The following is a 23004-nucleotide window of genomic DNA, read 5'->3' as shown; positions in this document are numbered from 1 at the left end:
AAGCTAGTTAAGTAATTACAACAAGGTCATATAGTACTGAGGAGCTGTGCTCGGGTGCGAAGCCAGGTCCTTGACCTCTGAGCAATACCCAGAACCTCGAATCTTCACCTTCTCCCAGCCACTTTGGGGCTGCTGATAATATGGAAATACTCTGGACTCCTGACTTCCATTTCTTTTCTCTGTCATAAAATCTGCTGTATTTGTTTCCCTAGGAAAGCAGAACAGATGATGCCAAAGTTTCTGATTTTTAAAACTGTTTTATTTTGAACTAGAATGCATATTAAAGTAAACAAAATAAGTGTGAAATCCAACGATTTTTCTCCTTTGGATTTTTTTCCATGTAAATGATTATTTTACACTGTCAGGGGAGATCCTAGTAAAATCCACTTTCTGTGTGCCCACCTTGCCTTTTCGTGCCAGGGCCTGAATGAATGTGTATGGGCTTCCTCTGTGACTTGCTTTGAACACGAGGGCTTATATATTCGGATGAGAAGCAGGCCCAGGGTGCCTCAGAGGCATTTAAAAGGGTCTGGAAAGTGGGAGAAGGCCAATCATTTTCCAGTAAAAGTAGGCTAAGACATAATTAGGGACTTGGGTGCTGCCTTGAAACCAGCAGCAGTGTATTCTGGCCTATGAGAAGAGTCATGGAGCAGGCATGGTGATGCCCTGCATTTTTGCCTGAATACCTCACTGCCCCTGCCATCAGCAAGATGCCCTTCTGGGACAGGAATTAGGTTTATAAGTTATTGAGCACCTACTATAAGCCTTGCATCATGCTAGGTAGTTAGCAAGCATTACTCTTTTTGATCTCCTGGATCGAAGTATGGCTGCCTATTTCCAGGCAGAATCAAACGACCTTCAAGGCACCTGAACCAACTGCACCTGTGTATTGTAGCAGTCCCTTCCGCTTGTTTCTCCAAGATTGGACACTGGGGGCAAAGGGTAAGGATACCTTTATCATTGGATCCCTAGTGCCTGGTGCACTGGCATTTGATAAGTTCATACTAGTATTTATTGAATGAGTGGAAGGTGAAATAACTTGCCCACATAGGCACAGCAGTGAGTCCATTAGATCGGAGGACTCAAGGCTCTATGACTGCTGCTCTTGTAAGTCAGAAGTGGAATCTGATTCCAGCTTCTTGGTTAATAAGCTAGGCAAATGGGAAGTGACATAAGCAGAATTATTATAGCAAAAGATTGGAAGCAATCCAAATAGCCATCAATATGGGACTGGTCAAGGAGAGTGATGGCACATCCATACAGTGGAACACAATGCAAGTAAGAAACGAGGGTGGCTTTTTTTGTATACCATAATACACAAACTCCAGGGGGAAAGGCAAAGCAGAGATCCGTACATGATCTAGTTGGGGTAAAAAGGAGAAACATAAGATTCTGAATTTGTTATTATAGCTGTAAACAGACTGTGGCGGGATGGTTAACTGAATGGGGTGGGAAGAAGAATTAACTGTTTATTTTATATTTCTTGGTTTTGAAACCATGAGAATGCAAGTGTTACTTTTTAGAACAATTTTTTTAAATAACAGAACTGACTTTGGACCAGCTCTTCTACTTATCTGGGCAACTGGATTAGATCCCTACATTTAGTCAATTGGGTTAGATCAGGGATGTGGAGTTTCATATATGTTGTGTATATTGTATATCTCTGGTGTTTGCAGGCTTTTTCAGGAGACCATGATCCTGTCCTAGGGTGGTTTATAGTCCCTTCCTTTGATGACTGGGACCTGGATCAGCTCAGGCTGTTTGAGAAAGTCTGGGGTGGTACAGAGAATGAGGAGGCTTCTGCAGAGGTGGCAGGCCTTGTTCCTATCCCCATTCTTGGGACTTTATCCTCTGAGAACCCTGCCCTGATGTGACTCAGTTGGTTCTTCCCCCAAAGTGAAAGATTACAGTGAACAGAGACTGTTCTGGGGCATTCTTGCAAACTGCAGTTTCATAGGAAGAAAAAAATGACAGAATGTTTTCTCAGATTATGTTTAATGCTTTTCAGTTCAGCAAACATTTATTGAAAGCTCCATGCAAGGCAGTGTGGGGGAATCAGAGCTACATAACACCTCATCTCTGCTTTCTGGGGTGTAAAGTCTTTGGTGAGAAACTTGTAAAATTTTTGCCTTGCCACCTCTGTCTAGGATAGCAGTTTACCTCCTCTGGTCCCACGGAGACGATGGGATTAATAGGCGTTCTCTCCATTTTACAGATGGAGAAGCTGAGTCTCAGTGAAGTCTTACCCAAATTCACAGTTCCTAAGTGGTATATCCCAGAACCAAACCAGATTTTTCTGACTACTTCACATGCATCCAAACACTCATAATCAACGTTCTGCCATAGGATATTTCCCAGGGGTGTAGCCCATTTCTCCCTGGAAACATTGAGACATAATCCTGTCTCAATTCTGAATCAAGCTTCTTCTCTTTTCCTTTAAGGAAAGGCAAGGGGAATCCCAGGTTATGGTTGGGATTTAGTTCTTACCCCTTTTGCTGTGGTCCAAACAATGCTAATTTCATAGCCTATGAAACTCACCACCCTACCCACTGTCCTTTGCAGTTGTTCCAAATGCATGAGAGACAGCTGCCTTCTTCCCACCCCATTCTCAAACCACCACTCCCTTTCCTTCCTTTTTTCCACAAACTGTTGTTGCCACTTGCCCTCTTAGCTGTTCCCCAGAATGGCCAGGCACACTTCCCACTCTCAGGGTCTTTGCCTTGTTGCCTCTGCCCAGAAGACTTCTCTCTTGGTCTTACTTGGCTGCAACTCCCCACTGAAAGCTCAGCTTTGAATAGGCTTTCCCTGGCCACCCTTTCTAAAGTAGTGTCCCTTGTTGCTGTTGGCTGTGCTCTCCTTTTTTCTTGGTAGTGTGTGTGTGTGTGTGTGTGTGTGTGTGTGTGTGTGTGTGTGTATTTTATGTACAGCTGTATACATTTATTAGTTTATTATCTTGCTCCCCCACTAGACTGTAAACCCGTGAAGCCAGGCACCTGGTTTTGTTTACTGCTGTATCTCTAATGCCTAGCACAGGTGCTCAGCATCTAATAGATACTGTAAATATTGTCAAATGAATAGAGGAAGCCTGTGGCCTAAATAAATACACCTCTTTAAAGAGGAAAGAATTAGACTGCAGCATTGTGAGAGAAGACCCAAGGCTTATCTCTTTGCAGTGCCTCATCATTACAATATTACTCATTTAGTAATCACTCAGCACTGTTTGTTTGTAAAGTTCTTTGCCGATATCTTTGCAGGCAGTCACTTAGTAGCCTCCAGTCCCAGCACTACAGGGACAAAAGCTCACTAATTCTTTTTGTTGTTTCTTTTCCTTCTTTTCAGAGCAGCCATTCTTTTGTGGGAAAGTGTAATAATTTACACACTCTTGTATATTCATTATTTTGGGTCAAAAACTACCTCTTTGTAATTATTGCACACTGATCTTAGCTCTTGAGCAACCAAGGAACACAGAGCAAAGGTATTTCTATTTGTATATGACACTCCTTCAAATAGTTGGAGAAAGATAGCTATCATGGTTCTCCCCCACCCTCCAGCCTAAATATCTCTAGTCCTTCAGTTGTTCCTCCTGGCTCAGTTTTCAGCTGCCTTCCCACTCTGGTTGCCTTCCTCGAGTTTGTTCTCCTTGAAGGTTCAGAATTTGAGGTTCAGTACTACTAGGGCAGAGTGCTTTGGGACCCAGACGGAGGAACATTGAGTTCATTCCACTTGTTTCTGCCTACATGGCCCAGGCTGGCCTTGTCTGTGTTGACTGCCTTGGCAGGGATCTCCTTCATGAGCTTCTGGGGAAGACTGATATCATTAGATTCTTTTTTACAGTGTCTCCGGTTGTCGAGCCCCTCCCTGACTCGTGAAGAATTCGAAAGATGGTAAAGTTTTTAGTCTTTAGCTTTTCGAGATTAAAGCAATTGTAGACCAGTGAATGACAATGAACTCTATTTTTAAAAAATAAAAATAGGTATTATCACCAAAATGCAGGTGAAGAGGGTGGAACTTGGAAAGTAAAGCAAAACCTATAAACCTTGTAACTTCCTCCTTTCTTCCCTCTACTTGATTGCCTTTGTCTTTTCTTAGGTCTGCTGGTCTCTCCCTCTTCCTCCCCTGTATCCTTCTTCTCTCCTTCCTTCCGGTAGCCCCCTCACTTCCCCATTCCTTCCTTACGCACTCTCATTCCATTGCTTCCCATTTTTGCCCCTTGTAGTTATTAGGTGCATGGAACATTTACTTTTTAGCATTTCTTATACCTCCATCTTCAATATTTTGACCATCAGCATTTAATCTACAGGCTTAGGCAGGTTGCACATAGAGAGTATCTCTAAGGGAGAAAGAACTGAGGTTAAATTGCTTCTTATGTGTGACTTTTGGCTGATTGGTTTAGTGGCCTTGGACAGAAGGAACTGTCAGCCCCTAGCCTTAGGTTCTTTTGCATGATTGGTTTCCATTTTTGCCCAAATCAGCGGTTTCTTATTAGTGGTTGGACACTAGGGCTTAAGTGCAGCAGTGTTTGCTCTGTTTCTGTCACTGCCAGTGCCACTGTCATTTTGGGCAGAGGTGGCAGGGAAGGAGGCTGAGGTCGAGGGTTTCATCTCTGAGGCCTCTTAGCCTTTCCTGCCTCTTCTGCACGCCAGCCCCATGGATGTGAGTGTGGAGGCAGGGAGGGGGACCAAGTTCACGCATTGGGGCTCTTTTCTAACACCTGTTTTCTTTTTCCTCTTCTGTTTCCTCTGGCTTCAAGAAATTCACTATGGAGAGGCCTGTAACTTAGGAGAGTGAGCACTAAGTTTGGAGAATTGAGACGGGCCCAGCGGACTAGCTCTGACCTTACATGAATCACTGAGTTGTTCAGTTGCCCAAGAAGCTAGATGGGGTCCCTTAATTCTCTGAAGCATTTTTTAAAAGCTAGTTGGAAATTTGGTAGAGGCCTTGCTCTGAGGCAGTGGAAAGTGTCTCAGCCTCCAAGTCTGAGTGGTGTGGTGTCTTAGGTGGGTTATGGTGGTAGGCCAGGCTGGACAGAGGTTTTTAATTGCCAGATCATGGATCTCAGAGGAGTAGAACTGAGGAAATGGATTAACTTTTGATTCGCAGGCTGTTCTTTCACTCGAGTACCCACAGGGAGTAGGTAGCTGGCAAGGTCTGCACCACACTCATGGCAGAGACCCTGGGCTGTGCCCCCTTTTCAGAACCTGCTGGCCCAAAGACTCTGGGGGGATCTCTGCAGCAGATAGCCCCAGCTGCCCACAAGCCGTCCTGGCCCAGCCACACTTAAATCCTTGAATCTGCTTTTCAGAGCCATCATCAATGGTGTCAGTCAGCTGGGATAGAGGCCCAGGAAACCATTTTCAAAAATATTTTTGTTGACTTGCCCAAGAGTGGAGTTAGTGGGGCACTTTTCTTCAGAAAGTGAATAAGGGGTTGGCTTTTGCCCACCCCCCTTCCTTCCCCTCCTCCAGCTTGAGTGACCTGAAAGCCAGCCCTTTGGGCAGAGCATCAGGCAGACACTGAGACCTCGGACTTCAGTAAGGCTGTGTTTGGAGGAGAGACAACAGGAGTAAAGACAGCCAGATGTTCTGTGGCTGAGCAGCAGCTCTCAGGGGTCCTGGTGGACAGGGACAGCTTCCCTGGGAGGGATGGATGGGATGGGTAGAATTCTAGTTGTCTGTGGACAGAGTTAAATGAGATGATATCTGGGGAAGCACTCTGTAAACTGTCACATGGGGAAGAAATGCCAGGTGGTGTCACTGTGTTTGCGGCAGGTCAGGGAGCCTGGCAGAGGGGTGAGGTGGGGACAGGGTACCATTGGAGGGAGCAGGGGGTTAGTCAGGGGGCCTTGATGGTTGGAGGGCTAGAAATCCCCCTGGATTTGCACTTGATCCCCAAGGCCATTAAAGGCTTTGGCACAGGGAGTGATGGGACACAATGAGCCATGATCAGAGCAGTGTTTTAGGAAGATTGACCAGGATTTACCCCACCCCTGCTCTCCAGGCCTTCCTCTTCAGTCTCCTCGTGGCTTTTCTGTTGCATGGGGCCAGTGCTGTGGCTCGTTAATGAGGCCATTGTGGATGGTGTAAGGTTTTTTTCTTTTTTATGAACTGCAGGGATGTTGAGCAGGGAATAGCCCCCTGCCAGCTGAGGTGCCTGCTCTCTGCTGCCTTGTGAGGTGGCCGACAACACACAGAAGGGGGCCACGCTTCCATGTTTGGGACCCACCACCTCAGATCTCTGGGGGCTATTTTTGTGATCCAGGTGTGTTTTAAGAGACTAAATGATTGATTTTTGCATCTCAGTAATTATCGGGATAATTGCCCTGTGTCCTGGATTTCCTTTCTGGCATTCCTTAGTGATGGATCCTGGACTTCTTAGCCCATAAAATCCCCCACCTACTTTTGGGGAGTAGTGACTGACATTGGGTATGGGTAGGACTGAAAATGTGGACCGCAGAATTCTTGAACCAGAGGAATGGCATCTCTGCACGCAGACCCCGTTGTTCAGTGTTGTGGATTTGGGAACTGGCAGAAGCCCAGAGAGTGGGCATGACTTCTGTCTGGGCACACAGCAAAGTTAGTGGCAAAATGGGCACTGGAGTCCTGGTCTGACTGCTTGACGAGTGTCATTTGCACTGTGCCTCCTTGCTTCTGCCCCCTTTCCTTCTGGTCATCATTCACACACCACCTGCTGGGACCAGTGTCTTGATTGGACTGTGCTTCCAACTCCAACTTCTTCAGACCTTGCCGCACCCATGGAAGGTAGAAGGGGGCAACCGCTTCGATGATGCAGCCTGCTTGATTTTTCAGTTGATTGTGTCATTTACTGGTGCCAAAGCCTCCTCTCTCCCTCTCTCTGAACTGCTCCCCACTTCCTGACTCTCAGACAGCCTTCTGGGTTTATTTCCCCCTGCCTGAGAATACTTTCCTTCACATGCTCTTAAATCAGGCAGTGCTAGGGCAGGGTGGGCAGGCAGGGAAAGCTTCCTGCGGGATGTGGAACTGACAAGTCCTTGAAGTGAAGTGGATCGGCCGTGAAAGGGAGGAATGAGGTTTAAGGGGAGGAAAGCAAAGGTGTGACGTGAGGAAGGGTCCCAGACTAAAGTTCACAAGCTAAACAGGCCCTTTGGACAGGTCCAGGCCACAGGTCCCACACGCACCTGGGCCAGTCCTGGGGTGGTTACTGCCCTGAGTTTCCTTGTGGCTAGAGGAAGCATCTGCAGTGGAACCAGCTCCTCTGTCTTGGTGAGACGGACACCGAGTCCTCCCTACACCCACCAGAGGAGGTAGGAAGCTGGTTCTAGGTGGCAAGGAAAGCCAGTCACAGGGGTTATGTTAATGCAAGCCCTCCCCCAGCCAGCTCGCAGCCTATTAGCCTGGCCAGCGACAGCTTAATTACCACTGGTGCAGCGCACTCAGGCTTGTGTTGCGTGGTTCCCTAAAATAATAAGGATGGCGTCACCGACTTCCCATGGCCATGTGCTCCCACCCGTGCCTCCAGAGCTCTATTGTAGGCAACAGATAAAATCCAGACACTCAGATGCTTTTTTTCTTGGAGAGATTTTTTTTTTTAAAGTAATGCCGGGCCTTGCCCCTTAGTTAAGATTTTAAAAGATCTTTAAGAGGTGTGGACACCCAAGTCTTAGCTCCCATTATGGCTGCAGAATAGCCTCCTGTTCGTGGGAGCTGAGAGCTACGTGGATGGTTCCAGGTCTCCCACTGGGGACGGTGGTTTCTGATCAGAGCAGTGGCCAGTGCACACGGTATGGCAGAAGAATCACCCAGCCCAGGGTTCCTGGGCTCGAGGCCAGCTCTGGACCTTGTTTCTTACTCTGGAAAAAGAGAGCCAAATTAGACCAGCATTTTGCAAACTATGGGCCATGTTTAAATTTTTTTAATGTAATAGAAAAGAGTAATTTTAACAGGGTAGGTTTTGTTTCACTGCATATGTCTACATGCACACAAAAACGTGTGTGCTGAGTCAAGGTCTAAACGTACTTTTTTTTTTTTTTTTAACTGTGGGTTGTGGTCAAAAAGCCACTGACCTAGATGATCCCAAAGGCCTTTCTAGCTTTCGAAATGTCTGACTTTTCTCCCAGAGCCTGATTTTCCCCCATAGAACCTCACTGATTTTTGCAGGTTTCATCACACTGTGACTGAAGCAAAACTGGATTTTATGGTTAAAATGACAAAATCACACGTATTTATCACTCTAATCGAACACCTTTGGGAAGAAGCCCATTTCCCCTCTGTCTTGGTGTCTCAAACAGTCTGGCCTTCTAGCTAGAAATCTGCAACAGGGGATGGCCCATTTAAAAGCTGACCTATTTAAAACCCACGAGCACCAAAAAACACGGGGTCAATTTGATTTGTCTTCTTTTCTGTGTAAGGCTGGAACTTGAAAACTAAATTGGTCAGGGACTGACAAGGTTGAAACCAAAGCTACAAATATTTATTGAATTCTCGCTCAGTGAAAAAAGAAAATCAAGGGTTGAGGTTAGTGGGAAAGAAAGAGTCAAAACAAGGTGTGGATGTAAAATCAAGAGGGGTGTGTTCTGGGCACACCATCTTAATTCTCCAAAATATTAAGAGGCCTCATATATTCTGTGAGGACGCCTCGCAAACAGCTGAGGTGACTGATCAATCTCCTGGACTGCCTTTGTTTCCCTTTGTACCTCGACGGGACACAGCAGGAAAGGTGACTATGGGTCTAGGGGAAGGAAAGTGGTTTTTTCCCAAAGCTGGGGATGCTCTGACTACCTTATGCCATTTAATCCAGCCCTAGCTGTTAGGCACTCTGGTCACTGGAGGAAGCCCAGGAGAGGTGAGATGAGCTAGCGAGTGGAGAGTGTGGATCGGAGCCAGGTCTGTCTGGACTCCAGAACCTGCCTTCTGTCCACCTCTCCACCTTGCCTCAGGAGGCGCTGTAAAAAGAAGAGCAGTTCTTACCGGAGCTGCTTTCTCTCTGGTTCTGGCCTTCCAAGGGCTCTGTTTTAGGCCCAAGCTGTCCGCTTAAATCAAGGCCAACTTCCCAGGCACGTGACGTGCGCAGTCACACAGGGCCCCGTGCTTAGAAGGCCCTGCTCTCTTGGGTTTAATGCATTGCTGTCCCTGTCTTGGAATTCTTAGTAATTTTTGAGCAAGGGGTCTCACATTTGCATTGCACTGGGCCTTACAAATGTAGGCCCATGCTGGCTTTGATACAGTGTGCCCCCTTTCCTGGTCTTTCTAGGTCCTCTCTGGGATGGAGGCATTTGGGGAAGAAAAAAAAAAAGAGTTTCAGTCTCAGGCCTACTGCCTGGCACCCTGAACTGTAGTTGTTTACCAGCTGTCTGGCTCCTCCTAGCCAGCCACCGCACCTCCTGCTCTCTGCTGCCTTCCTGTCCTCTCAGCATCTGCTTAGGTGAACAGTGTCACAGGAGCACCCTGTCTGGAGAGAGGGGTATCTTGTGGGCAGAGCACTGGGTCAGGTCAGGAGGAGTGCACACAGCTGGCCTGCCTCGTAGGGACTTATGCTCATCTCAGGGATACAAGACATACAGAGAAACACTGCTGCTGCTGCTCTTTATAGAAGGTATAGAAGGTCATTCAGCTTGTCTTGGGCCAGTTACATTGTAGATTTCATGATGATTTGACTTACACTCTATGCTCCGCACCTAGTCTTAAGCCTGGCACCATAGGTGGGACATTGGTTAAGTAGTTGCTCTAGTGTCTACTCCCCACTCACTAGGCTGATTATGGAGGACAGTCCCTGACCTCTAGGAGGATCGGATGCTTAATACACGATTAAATGATTCATGCAGCAGCTGCCCTTGGTGCCCTGGGATGCTCAGAGCTGGATGCAGGGAAGGCCTCTTGGGGAGGAGGCCCTTGTGCAAGGATTGAGGGGCCTGTGAGCAATGAGATTGGAGGAAGTGGGGGGAGGTTGATAGTGGAAGACCTCTTAGATCAGTTTAGGAACTTGAAGTCCCCCTCCCCCAGGTGACAGGAAGCCAGGAATTTATTCTAGGCTGGAGTTTGCATTTTATAGGTTAAACAGGCACCATCCCTTGTCTGCAGAGGCAGAACCTAAGATCTTGATAGAATCAGGGTTCATGCAGCCAGCCAGCCGGGTCCTTGGCCTCCAGTCGAGCCCTGTTCCCAGTAGTCCAATGTCTCCGCTGTCCCAGAGGCCCCATTTGGGAGCAGAGCAGGCTTACGTGAGTGACTTACTTGACTGTGACCAGGACAGTGTTAGGAACACAGAGGAAAAATGGTCAAATTGGTGCTATCTGCAAAGATACAATTTCATAGTTTAGAAATAGCCAGTGGGTTGTTCCTCATATAATAATGTGTTTGTGTTGATCAAGGACCTTTCTGCTCCCATTGGTGAGAAGCGGCTGCTGCATTCTTGCCCTGGTGACAGGTTTTCCTGGAAATACTGGAGCCCAGCAGCCTGACTTCTAGGGAACTTCTGTGTCCCCTCCCGTCTCCCAGGGGCCGAGTGTGGATGTTCAGTCTTCTCTGGGGTGTTGGCATGAGGCATGAAGCTTAGGATCCTGTGTAGGTTTGTCGTTGGGGAGATTTGAAGAGCTCCTGATGGAAACAGTGTCATCCCAGTTGTTGGACTAGAGAGAGTAACCACATTCAGTTATTTTTAAATGGCCAGTGCAGTTGGGAGTGAGTCTAAACCCAAAGTACAAATTTTTAGGTTAATTTTAACTTTATACTTAGCTCACACCCAGGATTTGGCAGAGGAAATGGGCATTAAACTTCTTTTCTTCCTCCTCCCCTCCCCTCCCTTCCGCAGGACACTCCTCAACTGTCAAAGGGATGCTCTCTTCACAAGGAAGGGTTTAGAGCATGGTCACCAAGCAGAGATGGGAGGAAGCAGGTTGGAATTGCAACAGTTCAGTGATTTAAGGAAATTGGGGCGATTTAGGGGCTGTGAAACACAGTAGCCTATCTCTTCCAGTAGCCTGTCCCTGTTAGGGAGCTCTGAAGTTGAAGGCTGGGGTAGGTAGAATGACTTCAGCTGTTGTTGGGCTGGTGTTTTTGTTTTCTCCTGTTTGGTCCATTTCAGACACATCCCTGGCAGCTAACCTGCCATCCCCAGTGTGAGACATAATCCCACAAAAAAGCAGTGGATTTCCCCCAGTGTGGTTTGGGCTTCTTGGTGATACTATCAACCTGGGGTCTCAGCCTGGACCTCACCCCTTCTCTTGCATCTCACCCCAGACAGTGCTGAATTCCTGCCAGGAAGGAACCGCAGAAACCTGGGGACCTTGGAGGCCCCACAGATAGCACCACAGGCTCCCCTTCCCAGTGATGGGAAGCAGCCCCTTGCTCCTTGAGGAGATCTCCACATCTGTTCTCCCTGACTTCAGCCTTGTCTGCTCGAGGGCTGGGTCGGGTTTTGTGCTTAGGTTACGGAGGAAGTGTAACCAGGGTGCGGACTGCTGGGAGAGGCCCCCGCTGGCTGGCAGGGCTACAGGGGAGCAGATGGCTGTTAGGGCAGCTTGTCTGGTTGAGTTGGGGGTCTGGGGAAGCCTATGCCCTACATTTGGGAATGTCAGAGAGCTCATCAGGAGCCACCACTGACCACCTTGGTCTAGGGGACACCCTGCTACGACCACTCCTGGCACTCGAGGATAGGTAGGTGGTTCTGATGTGGCTGTAAGATGGCAGAATGGCCCAGGGAGACGTTGGGAGGGGTAGCTGAGCCATTGTGAGTGAAGCACGGCAGAGTGTGCCTGCTGAGGGCTCAAGAAAGATCCTGTGATTATTACTAAATAGTAGTAGTAGTAGTAGTAGTAGTAGTAGTAGTGGTAGTTACTTGCATACTGGTCGTGAGAGGGAGGGCCACCTGTCTGGGTGTGGTGCTAGAACTGACATCTCTGTCTAGAATTCCCAGGCAACATTGTGCTGCTCTGGGAAAGAGGTCGACTTCTGGGAGGAATTCCCTTGACTCTCCGGCACCACCTCCCCCCATCTCTGGGGCCTTCTCCTGGACTAATGGCCATGGAAGGAGAAACCCTTGACCCTGTTAGAAAAACCGCTGTCTGAAATCTTTGAGGGTACCTGAATTGGAATCCCTTCTCATATTTGCCTTTCTTTGGTGGGGCTTAAAGAGCTCTCAGGGCCTTGTGCAAGGAAATAGTAACTTAAAAAAACAAAACAACAACAACAACAACAACAAAAAAACAGTGGGCCTGTGTCTCCCGGGCTCATTGCAGACTGAAGGAGGGTCCTCCCTCCCCCAGTACCGTTGATCACCCTCCCTCTGCTCTGCTCCCCTGAGGCCTGGCTTCCTGGCTCTGCACTGATTTCCTGCCCTAGGGTAGGATTTATTCCCAGAAATTCTTGCCACTGACTTTGAGAAGGTGGCTTGCTGGACAACTGGCCTTTCCTGGGGACTGAGAGAGTGGGAAAAGACAGGAAAGGACCAAGGAGAGGTGGGCCTTGGCGCCAGCACCTGGGCCCAGAGCTCCCTAGCTGTGAGAAAGTAATGCCCTGCCTGGCTTTGCCCCTCCTTTCAAATTGCCACTGTCCTGTGCTGAGCTGCAGGCCGCTGGGTCCCAGATGTGCCCTGCACCCCACAGGCCTGCAGTGGGTTCTGTTCTGTTCCTTCAAGTTGGCATTTAACCCAAAGATGCCCCCAGTGGGTAGGGGGGCACCTGGAGGATGGTAGCAAGATGGTCATCCTGGGCCGCACAGGGGAAAACTAAGCCAGTTGGCCTCCTCCAGGAAGGGGTCAGGGCAGCCCTGGACTGGGACAGGTTAGAAGGACTGCCTGCTTCTCTCTGAGAAGGAAAGGCTCTGAGGGGCAGGAATGATCTTTCGAACACTGTGGGACTGCTACTGAGAAAGACGTGCACTGTGCGACCCGAGGGTGAGAATGAGAGCCTCTGGGTAGAAGTCCCAGGAACCAGCATGTCCAGGCAGTAGTGGCACATGTTTCCCGGAGGTTGCAAGGAGCAGGCAGGGAATGCTGTGTCAAGCACCAGGTGTGGCCAAGAGGGAACCCCCTTAAGGTGCCTGCCGGTTGCTCAGGGACAGGAGTGGGGAACTCTGGGTGCCTTCCCGGAGGACCAGCCAGGGCCCTGGCCTCCCTGGTTGACTCCCTGGGTCAGTTTAGGCCTGAGACATGGTTACACTTCATGAGCTCCTCTGTACAGAAGCCTGGCATCCCACCTTTAGCCAAGTCTACCTTCTAAAAACCTAACAAGAGGGTAGCTTTTTGTCAGTTCTTTCTATTTCATTAGAAATAAAGGATTTGGAGCCCAAGAGAGGAGAATCTGAGGACCCTAATAAGGTGAACTGCCTCCAGAGAGTTGGGCGGGGGACAGAGCCACAGAGGTGCCACCAAAGACCAACTTTTTGGACTTTGTCGACCTCGGCATTTATTATGAGTCCATCCTGATTCGTGGATTTCTATTCTCTCCTTCCACATCCACTCAGGACCCGGGAAGGGCTGAGTCGAGAGCCGTGACAGTTGATGTGGTAGCCTACATGTGACTCTTGACAGTTACCTTAATTAAAACTATTACGATTTAAAGTGCAGTTCCTCGGTCTCACCAGCCACCCTGCAGGTGCTCAGTGGGGACACGTGGCTCGCGGATCCCCTCTTGGGCTGTGCAGAGGTTTCTGTCATCGCAGGAAGTTGTACGGGACAACACTGGTCTAGTGAAGAGAGAGTTGGAGGAGCCCTGTTTGGCTCTCCCTACCCTGGGGTAGGCCAAGCAGTGGCCATGGTGACAAATTCCAGGCCGGGGGGGGCAGGTTTTGACTGGTGTCAAGAGCGGGGTGAGAGCAAGCGAGGGAGAGATGCGCCAGCAGAAAGAAGGTCACAGACATGGAGGTGAAGGAACCATGGGGGCTGAGGAGGGGAAGTAGGGAGCTGGCTTCGGGACGGGGTGAGTCTGGGGCCTTGATGGGCTTGTGGTGAGGCGTGGACACCCCCAACAACAGTAGAGCTAGGATCTGGAGGCTTTGGTATTGAATGAGACCACCAACCTTGCCAGTGGGTTGGGGGCAGGGCTTACTGAATTTGTCTTCGGCAATTCAGCCACTCCTCCTATCTGGAGAAGCCCCCGGTTCTGCAGCTCTGCTAATGTCAACCTAACACCCCCACCCCCACCCTCCAACCCCCCCCACCCCCCGGGCAGAAAGACAAGGGTGGGCAGGTGCAGTGTGGTACTCCAGAAGTGCTATTCTTGTGTAGGATGGACTGCTTCCCGGTTGTGTCTATCCTCAAAGGAGGCCTAATACCCTGCCCACACCTCAGCCCCATTCCTTACCTCCACTCACACAGTCCTTCCCTTTCCAGGTGAAAGAGCTTGTCCTGGACAACTGTCGGTCTAATGAAGGCAAAATCGAAGGCCTCACAGATGAATTTGAAGAACTGGAGTTCTTAAGTACAATCAATGTAGGCCTCACCTCAGTCGCAAATTTACCAAAGTTAAACAAACTTAAGAAGGTAAGTAGAATGTAGGTGTGTGTACTCTCAAGCAGGGAGGTGGGGTGGGGAGGAGGAAGGGTCATCACCCAGTTCAGGGGACTTAATCGAGCGTGAAACCAGACCCCTGCCTGACACACCCAAAGATTCCGAGAAAGAACGAAGGTTTCACAGACGACTTTCCCTTCCCGGTTGTCTGCCGGGAGCCAGGAGGCTCTGAGCCTAGAGCCTTCATTTTAAGAGTTGTTTCTGCTTTTTCCTCTCTGCCTTGTTTAGCTTGAACTAAGCGATAACAGAATCTCAGGGGGCCTGGAAGTATTGGCAGAAAAGTGTCCGAACCTCACGCATCTAAATTTAAGTGGCAACAAAATTAAAGACCTCAGCACAATAGAGCCACTGGTGAGTCATTTGGGTCCTCCCTTCTCTGCACAGGGCAGGAGGCGGGAGGGATTGATATCAGGGAATACTCCTTTTGAGTTTTTATAACCACTTCTGTTTTTTCCACTTATCTTACTGTTTTGACTTCATTTAACTGTCACTATGTACGGTGAAGTAGAGTTTGTGCAACTGTTTTTGCTTCGTCCGCAGAGAAACTGAGGCCTAGAGAAGCTAAGTAAGTTGGCCAAGGTCACACAGTCAAGGTGAAGAGGGGCAGGACCCTGGTCTCAATTTCTGGCCTAGTGCTTTCCCCCATGCAGCGTCTGCCTCGGAAACTGGAGCTGTCATTTCTTCAGGCTCTTGTCCCTCTTTGGGGAGGGAGGATCCATCCAGGAGTTAATGGATCCTGCAGATGGCCAGCCTGTTTGTTCCTGGGCCACTGGCCCGAGGCTGCAGTCTCTGAAAGCAGGCATGTGTGTTGGCCCTGACACAGGCCCCCTGGGCTGGCCGAGAACCATGTGGTCTGGGACCCTAGTGGAGGCCATCCTCTGCTGTCTCTTGCACTGAACACACCCGAAGCTTCAGGATTTACTAGCCAGAAGGGGGAAGTCGTGGTCAGAACAACAACCTCTACATAAGCAGAGTCTGAGTGACGGTGTTCTCTTGATTTTTAAGGAGGTCACCTGTAAGATGTGTCACTGGTTCAGTAATAGACTTTTTGGAAAGAGAAATACTACCACATGAAATAAACACACTTATTCTAAATGGACAGCTAAGAATCACTTCAGAAACCATGCATCTTAGAATCAGGGAAAAGCCCTGAGGATCTTTTGCCACGTTTACCACGTTTCCCTTTTCTGAGTTTACAGGGTGGATGCTGGGTGTTCCTCAGTTTGGGTTTGCAGGGCTCTGGTCCAGAAGCACTCCGTGCCCTACATGGACGCTCAAGGGGGTCTGGTGGGTGGGCCAGGTGACAGAACAGGGAGCTGGCATTCCTTTTTCAAACTCAAACTTTGTCTGCTCATCTGTGGCATGGGGTCAACCACTGGAATATGCTTCCCATAGAACTTCTTTTTAAGTCTTTCACTGATTTTCTAGGGAAAGCAGAACTATTTTGATAGACCTGAAAGTTGGTTTCATTGCAAAGCGAAGTCCTTGAAGGTCTATATGTGTGTACGGGAAGTGAGAGGCTGAGGGTGTAAAACATTGTGAATCAGTCCCAGTGAGCCATCAGGTCGAATTAGTCACCATTAGAGATCAGCTGTAGATACACACAGACACACAACCTGTGCCCCCTCCCGCCCAACCACAAATGTTTTTGTAGCTTCCTCTTCCCTTGTTACCAGTGTGACTGATGTGTTATACTCACCTCCAAGGGTTGGGAAACTGCTTTGGTTGGAGGTACTGGGCTCATCCACCCAGACCACAGCCCAGATTCCCTTCCTGCCCTGGACACTCTGCTGAGAATGACCAGGTCTCGGTCATATGCTCTTGAGAAGGGTAACCTAGTTCCTGGCATTGACCCTGAGGGAGAGGGACGTTAGTGGCCAGTTAGGCCTGGCCCCATTGGAACAGGGACTTGGCCTGGGACAGGGAGTTCGTGTACCTGTGCCTTGAAGACGTGTCAGGGGGAAGTCCAGGTGCAGCTCTGTTGCTTGCTCGCTGTGTGACCCTTTCAGTTTCTGGACTTCAGTGTCCGCAGACACCAAACAGGAGTGAGATGAGCCAGAACCCTCTAAGGAAAAGCTCTGGCAGAGCAAATGTGCTGCATGCCACGGACAGCCCGGGTCCTCCATCGGTCCCCTCGCCCTTTGTGCTAGGCGCTGGTGCAGAGAGTAAGAGGCCTGAAGCAGGGCCGCCGGTTTAACCCCCACTCTCTGCCCTCCTCTTCCTCACTTGTAAAAGGAGCCAATAGTTATTTCTACCTTATTGGGGTTCTGAGGACACATTGAGTGAATCCACAAAGTGTTATGTTAACTCCTATGATTATAATTATCATGATTCACAGCAGGGGTTAGTTTGTTGGCTTGTGTCACTTCTGGCCCCTTAGTCACAGGGGCAGGCAACGAAGTTCTTATTTCATGCTCCCAGAGAACCCCACCTTCGTTTCAGGCTGGTCACTATGAAGGCAAAAGCTGTCATTGCAGAATAAAAGTATTCACATTGGATGAGATTTTAAAGATATAGTCCAGCCCTTCATTTTCCAGGTGAAGTTCCTGAGGCCCATCAGCCAAGGTGACATGCTTAGGTGGACATTGTGGCTGAGCAGGACCCAGTCAGAGCTGCTTTCCCACCGGGGGCCTTGTTCTTCACGCTGTCCCACTTCGTCCCTCCGTGTTTCCCCGGGCTGTTTTCTCTCCGCCACCCCCTGCCCCCGGCACCTTCCTCATCTCTTCCTCCCCTGCCTCCCACACACCGTTCACTGTGGACTTTATTTCTCTGCTTGCAGAAGAAGTTAGAAAACCTCAAGAGCTTAGACCTTTTCAATTGTGAGGTAACCAACCTGAACGACTACCGAGAAAACGTGTTCAAGCTCCTCCCACAACTTACATATCTCGATGGCTACGACCGGGACGACAAGGAGGCCCCGGACTCAGACGCCGAGGGCTATGTAGAGGGCCTGGACGACGATGAGGATGAGGAGGATGGTGGGTGGCAGAGGGGTGGCCTGGGTGTTGGGAGGCCCCCACTGGCTGCTGAAGAGTATGGCTGTCAGCCTCTTTCCAAAGCTGTAGAAGGGACTCTTTACCAGTGCCCCTAGTTATGTAACTGGTTGAGTCTCCTAAAATCACATGAGGCTCAGAGAAGCATCCTGAGACCCTAACTATAGGGAACTGTAATTCCTTGAAAACCATCTAGGTGAATCTTCACCTTGATTCCCCCACCCCCTTTCCAAATCCCACTGGGAATGAGATTCTACAGTGTCTCCCTAGTGTGACCCTAGACTTGGATGCTCCTAGGGAGGGGGTGAGCCGATAGAAGAAGGTGGGATATGGTCTGAGGGTCCTCTTTCCGCATCTAGGCGTCCAGTCAGAGGGCTGGAGAGGTTGTGGGGCCCCCTGGTGGCTGCAGCCCACAGGGCCACAGTCCAGGACTTACAGGGTGTGGACCTGGGATCCCCAGGGGCCCTGGCAGTGGAGCCTGCGGGTAGCACGTTGGCTCCCTGGCAGTGTGGTGAGCAGCCAGGGTTGCAGGAAGGAAAAGGAAAGGGCACCTCCTCTTCCTTTGCCATGTCACCAGCATAGTGTGGCTTTCTGCAGGTCTTCATGGCCAGAGTAAAGTTGAGAATGGAGACACTTGCCCAATTAATTCAGATACAATATTTTGTTTTTCCTTGTTAGATGAGAGTAATTTGTAAGATGCGCATGCACCTTGTTTGCCTTAGTGATGCAATATAAAGGACCCAGGACTGGAGTCCTAAGACTGAGTTTCTAGCTCAGACTAATTTGATGCATGACCTTGAACAAGTCACTTCTTCCCTCTGCCTTACATATCTTCCTTATAAAGTGAGGAGTTCTGCTAGATGTTCTTTCTAAATGAATTGACTTCTCAGCTTTCCCAGGCCCTGTAACTTGTTTCTCTGATGTGGCAATTTCTCTGTGGTTTCGACCTCCACAAAAGATCTTTCGTTTTTTGTAAAGCTTGAGGAGGAGGACGGCTTAACAGCCGGACCACTTTAGGCTGTGTTCAGCCACCTTGAGTCATCCAGGTTTGGGGCCTGGGTGGGGTTGTGAGCGTCTCGGGTTCCCCACTGAGGGCCCATCAGCCTGGGGGCTGTGGTATGCGAGGGAGGAGCCAGCTCACCACCAGTTCTGTTCTTTCCCCATTTCACTGCACAGAGGAAGAGTATGATGAGGATGCTCAGGCAGTGGAAGACGAGGAGGATGAGGAAGAGGAAGAAGAAGGTGAAGAGGAGGATGTGAGTGGAGAGGAAGAAGTAAGTGACTGGGCTGGCTGGGGGTACCATTTCCCCGAGTCCCTGTTACTTGGTGCCTCTGAGTCAGTCCCACTAAATGCCTCAGTGACCAGCCTTTGGCAGCCCAGGAGCCCTGGTTGGGGACATGGGTCTGTTTCAGGGCCTTTTATTGGGTTGGTTTGAGAGAGGCCAGACTTGCAGCACATGCTGTGAGGTTGGATGAGGAGGGGGTAAGAGGGAATTCTGGAGGCAGGTGAAGAGGGGACCTCGCCTGCTGGGTTGAGGTTGGCCCTCATTTCTGTGTAAAAATTAGTTTTTACTGCACCCATGTCCCATTGCTGCCTTCTTGCGTTCACACGTTAAGTCGCTGAGCGCTTACAGTGTTCTAGGGGAAAATCAAAGGCTGCCTGGGACTGATGGGCAAATGGAAGACACTGCTGGATCCCAAGTCAGAGTGACATGGGATCCACTACACGGTGGAAGTAGTGCTGTTTTCCTAACTCATTGGCTGGGTCCTAGTTTTTTCCAACGAGGTCTATGACGTGTCCACAGCGCGGGAATTTGCTGGACAAATTCCTTGACCTTTCTGAGCCCATTTCTTCATCTCTGAAATAAGCATCTGAGTTATAAATAGGGATCAACTCACCCGATTGGCAAGAGGATAATTTATAAGTAAAATGCTGAAGGACGGTGTCTCATAAAAAAGGTGTTTGACCACTTAACCATTTTAGGCTTTCACACCCTTCCTTCTCCAGGATGCTGGCTCGGAGAGCTGGGTTTTGTGTTTGGGTGTTATGAGTCTCTCTGTGTATCCGGAGTCATTTTCCACGGGTTATTCAGAATTCTACAACAGCCTACTTGCTGATTACAAAAATTAGACCTGGCAAAGTTGGTTTAAAATGATCACAGCCTGGACAAGGCACCTGGCTTCTCTCCCTGTCCTTTGTCTCTGGATGGAGCGCACAGACACAGACCTGCTTGGGCAGGATCTCCCAGCCACCCGGCCTAGGCTTGGGAGAGGCAGGCAGGTGCCAGTGACGAGCAGAGCCAGTGAGATAGGCTTGGTTCCTGCCCGGTCTGCAATGGGGCTTCCCTTCTCCCACTATGGGCTGCTAGGCTCACCTCTAACACCTTAGGAAAACAGGCCCCCCACCCCAGGGCAGGGCAGTAAGTAGTTTTGACTAATGGATTTTTTTCATTTTGCTCTTCCTGTCACAGGAGCTGCAGTGTGCAGGGTGGGGGTGGGGCGGTGTGTGTAATCTCATTGACCATCTGCAGATTTCCAGCTTCCGGTAAAGGAGAGCTCACACACACACACACACGCACGCACACACGCACGCACACACGCACGCACGCAGTCTCAGCAAACAGACTGATTGAGGAACTCTTTTGTGACATACAAAAGGGTATATCCCTTGACAAAAAGAAGTCTATCACCAACTTCTTTTTAAACAATAGGCTGCCAAATGTCTTAGCAGCAGTGTTCAACATACAGAGCTGTAACTAGCATCTAACATGTGGACCAGCACAAAGCAAGGGTCCTGTGTTGAGACTGAAGTCACACATCTTGCTGGATCTCAAGGAGCTGGGTGATGTCCTCAGGGTCCTTGAATTTATCCTCCCCTCCAAGCAGTCCAGGTTTGCGAGAGGACACAGGCTAGGTAGGGTGAGGTTGGACTTGCCCACAAAATCTGGGCTTGCTGAAACTGGGGTCTTCCCTTGAAGCCAAAACTAGATTGAGGACAGATGAAAGGATGGCCTAGTTTGCATGACAGAGTCAGCCTAGGAACTCCTCCTACGAGAGTGGCAGCTTAGAGAGCTGCCTGAGCTGTCGGGCTTCGGGTCAGGAGTTCTTAACCTGGGGGTAGAACCCACAACCCCCCTTGACATTTTTTGCACATAATATATGTCACAGGGGTATTTCCTAGGGCAGGGTAAGCTTTCTACAGAGTCTTAAAGGGGTCCTCGATGCAAAAGAAGTCCGCTTTAGAGTCATCCTGAGGTCGTGCGTCCCAGTGTGGGCTCTGAGAGGCCATCTTTTGAGGTCAGTGTAGGGAAAGTGGCTTCCTCAGCAGGTCTGGGCCCCGGAGGCATCTCTCATGCGTGGTGTGCATCTTCTCTCCTAGGAGGATGAAGAAGGGTATAACGACGGGGAAGTAGACGATGAGGAAGATGAAGAAGATCTCGGTGGTATGACAGCCCTTTTACTCTTGGCTGTAGCAGCCGGCCCCTTTGGTTGACCGTAGATTGTGTAGACCTTGAGGACCTGGCCATGGGCAGAACACGGCCATCTGAGGCCACAGGTGCCTGCCTGGCTTTGCAGATGTCCTGCGTCAGAGCACCAGGATGGCACAGCTTCCTAGATGTATGGCCCCATTTTCCAGCGGGTGGTCTGTTAGGGTTAGGACCAGTGTTTAACCTGAATCCTTTTCTTTACTCTTCCAGAAGAAGAAAGGGGTCAGAAGCGAAAACGAGAACCCGAAGATGAGGGAGAAGATGATGACTAAGTGGATAACCTATTTTGAAAAATTCCTATTGTGATTTGACTGTTTTTACCCGTATCCCCCCCCCAAAATCCCGCCCCCCGAAACTTATTTTTTTCTGATTGTAACGTTGCTGTGGGAACGAGAGGGGAAAAGTGTACTGGGGGTTGTGGGGAGAGGGTGGGTGGGAGGGGGTGGAATAAAATACTATTTTTACTGCCACTCTTTATTTTTTTCCCCTACTTTTTTTTGTGTCTGTTTTTGTCCCTGTAATTGCAATAGCTGAGTACACACCAAGTGAGCATTTGTTCCTTACTCTCAGAGGACGGTTTGGAGGTCTCAAACATTTCCTGGTGTTTCCTGAGTCTCTTGAGTTGGTTGGAAGGCCATGGCTGGCCTCAGTTTGGTTTCTCAAAGCCCAGGAAGGGCTGAGCACCAGCCACATCTTACCTCTTGTTCTGGTTCTCGTGGTTTCTGCATTTCTCCGGCCTGCTACAGGCAACCAACGCCCTGGTTTTAAATAGCAACCTAAAGGCGTATTTTGGCACTGGTTGGGGGACAGTCCCCGTCTCTCATTCCCTTTCCCTCTTCACAGATGGTGGTGGGCTTCGTTCTACACAGAAGACTCTGATGTCACTCTGACGAGCTATGATACGAGCCAGAGAGCTGAAACAGCAGGCTTAGGGTTTATGAGTAAAATGGGTTTGGTGATTATAATTAAAACAGAAGAAGCAAACCCTTAAACGTCAACCTCTTTAAAAGATTTTTTTAAGAACTACCCTATCTTGTTCTGTAAGATATTAGAACGCTTTGTTTTACAAAATGGCAAGAGAATTCTTCCACGTGTGCTTCTGTGCTTAGACCATTTTTACAGACCTAAGTGCGGGAGACACTGCTGCATGTCGGCTGGGTTGTTTGTTTGTTTTTTTCATACACCCGAGCACGGAAAAACTAACGCAAATTGTATTTTCTTACCTAGTGGAAATCTGAAATGACTGCAAATTCCTAGTGAATGTACAGGTTTGCTTTCATGTCCCTCTTCTGGATTGCTTTAGAAGTGACGTGCTGTCTCCCAGCCCGAGTCTCATCTGTACAAAGAGCATCTGCACCAGTTTCTCTCCTCCCCCTCAGAAGAGCCAAACTTTTGAGTTTTATGTCTGTTTGTCATTGATAAATTTCAATAAATCTTTTTATACAATTTTTTTGGATGGCTTCTTTGAGTCCAACAGGCCATTGGTCTTTCTAAGATGCATTCCAGACGACCTGCTAGCTGATGAAATAGATTTTCTTGTAGGAAATGTGACCCGATACTGAGTTTGGACGCTTTGGGTCTCAAAGCAAGACTTGGTGATGTGCTTTTTTCACTCAAAGCTTCCTTTCTGAGGGGAAACATGTAAAAGGGTAAAGATTTTTAAAAAACACTGAAACAAACCAAAAAGTTAGGCCAACTTGGGACCTGACCTTATTTTGAATATTTTTTTCATTGTGGTGTTCAGACTGTAAAAAAGAAAAGATGTTTAAAACCTCAGGAATAATACAAAGGCAACTTTGTCCCTTTTTTACTTAACCATTATTATGGTAAATTCTCTCTACCTCTAAAGAGTCTTTGGAAGCCATCTAAGAAGGCTGTGTAGTGGTCCATTAACTATTCTGACTTGCTTCACCCTAACCAGATGGTGAGATGTTTGGGTGATTTCCAGTTTACCACTGCAGTGGACATTCTGTTACACTTTTTTTGTGGGTTTCTTAGAACAAATGCTTAGCAGTAGTGTTGTTGGACCAAAGGCTGACCTT

The 23004-nt window shown here is 48.9% G+C and overlaps 1 protein-coding gene across 2 annotated transcripts in view; it reads left to right on the top strand.

The window, feature by feature from the left end:
• The window catches only part of ANP32A (acidic nuclear phosphoprotein 32 family member A), a 36543-nt gene extending 15161 nt beyond the window's left edge, over window positions 1–21382 (top strand). For both annotated transcript variants that reach the window (XM_045822795.1, XM_045822794.1), the window contains exons 2-7: window positions 14305–14454; window positions 14710–14832; window positions 17261–17459; window positions 18651–18748; window positions 20854–20917; window positions 21173–21382. In XM_045822795.1, the coding sequence (XP_045678751.1) occupies window positions 14305–14454; window positions 14710–14832; window positions 17261–17459; window positions 18651–18748; window positions 20854–20917; window positions 21173–21234 (696 nt within the window). In that variant the 3' untranslated portion in view covers window positions 21235–21382. The remainder of the gene's footprint in view (window positions 1–14304; window positions 14455–14709; window positions 14833–17260; window positions 17460–18650; window positions 18749–20853; window positions 20918–21172) is intronic.
• Window positions 21383–23004: the final 1622 nt, after the last annotated feature.

The sequence above is a fragment of the Phyllostomus hastatus genome, unplaced genomic scaffold, assembly GCF_019186645.2.
Source record: "Phyllostomus hastatus isolate PE091 unplaced genomic scaffold, TTU_PhHast_1.1 phas_scaffold_501, whole genome shotgun sequence".
In the NCBI taxonomy this organism is placed as follows: domain Eukaryota; kingdom Metazoa; phylum Chordata; class Mammalia; order Chiroptera; family Phyllostomidae; genus Phyllostomus; species Phyllostomus hastatus.
This window is presented reverse-complemented; position numbering and strand designations above follow the sequence as displayed.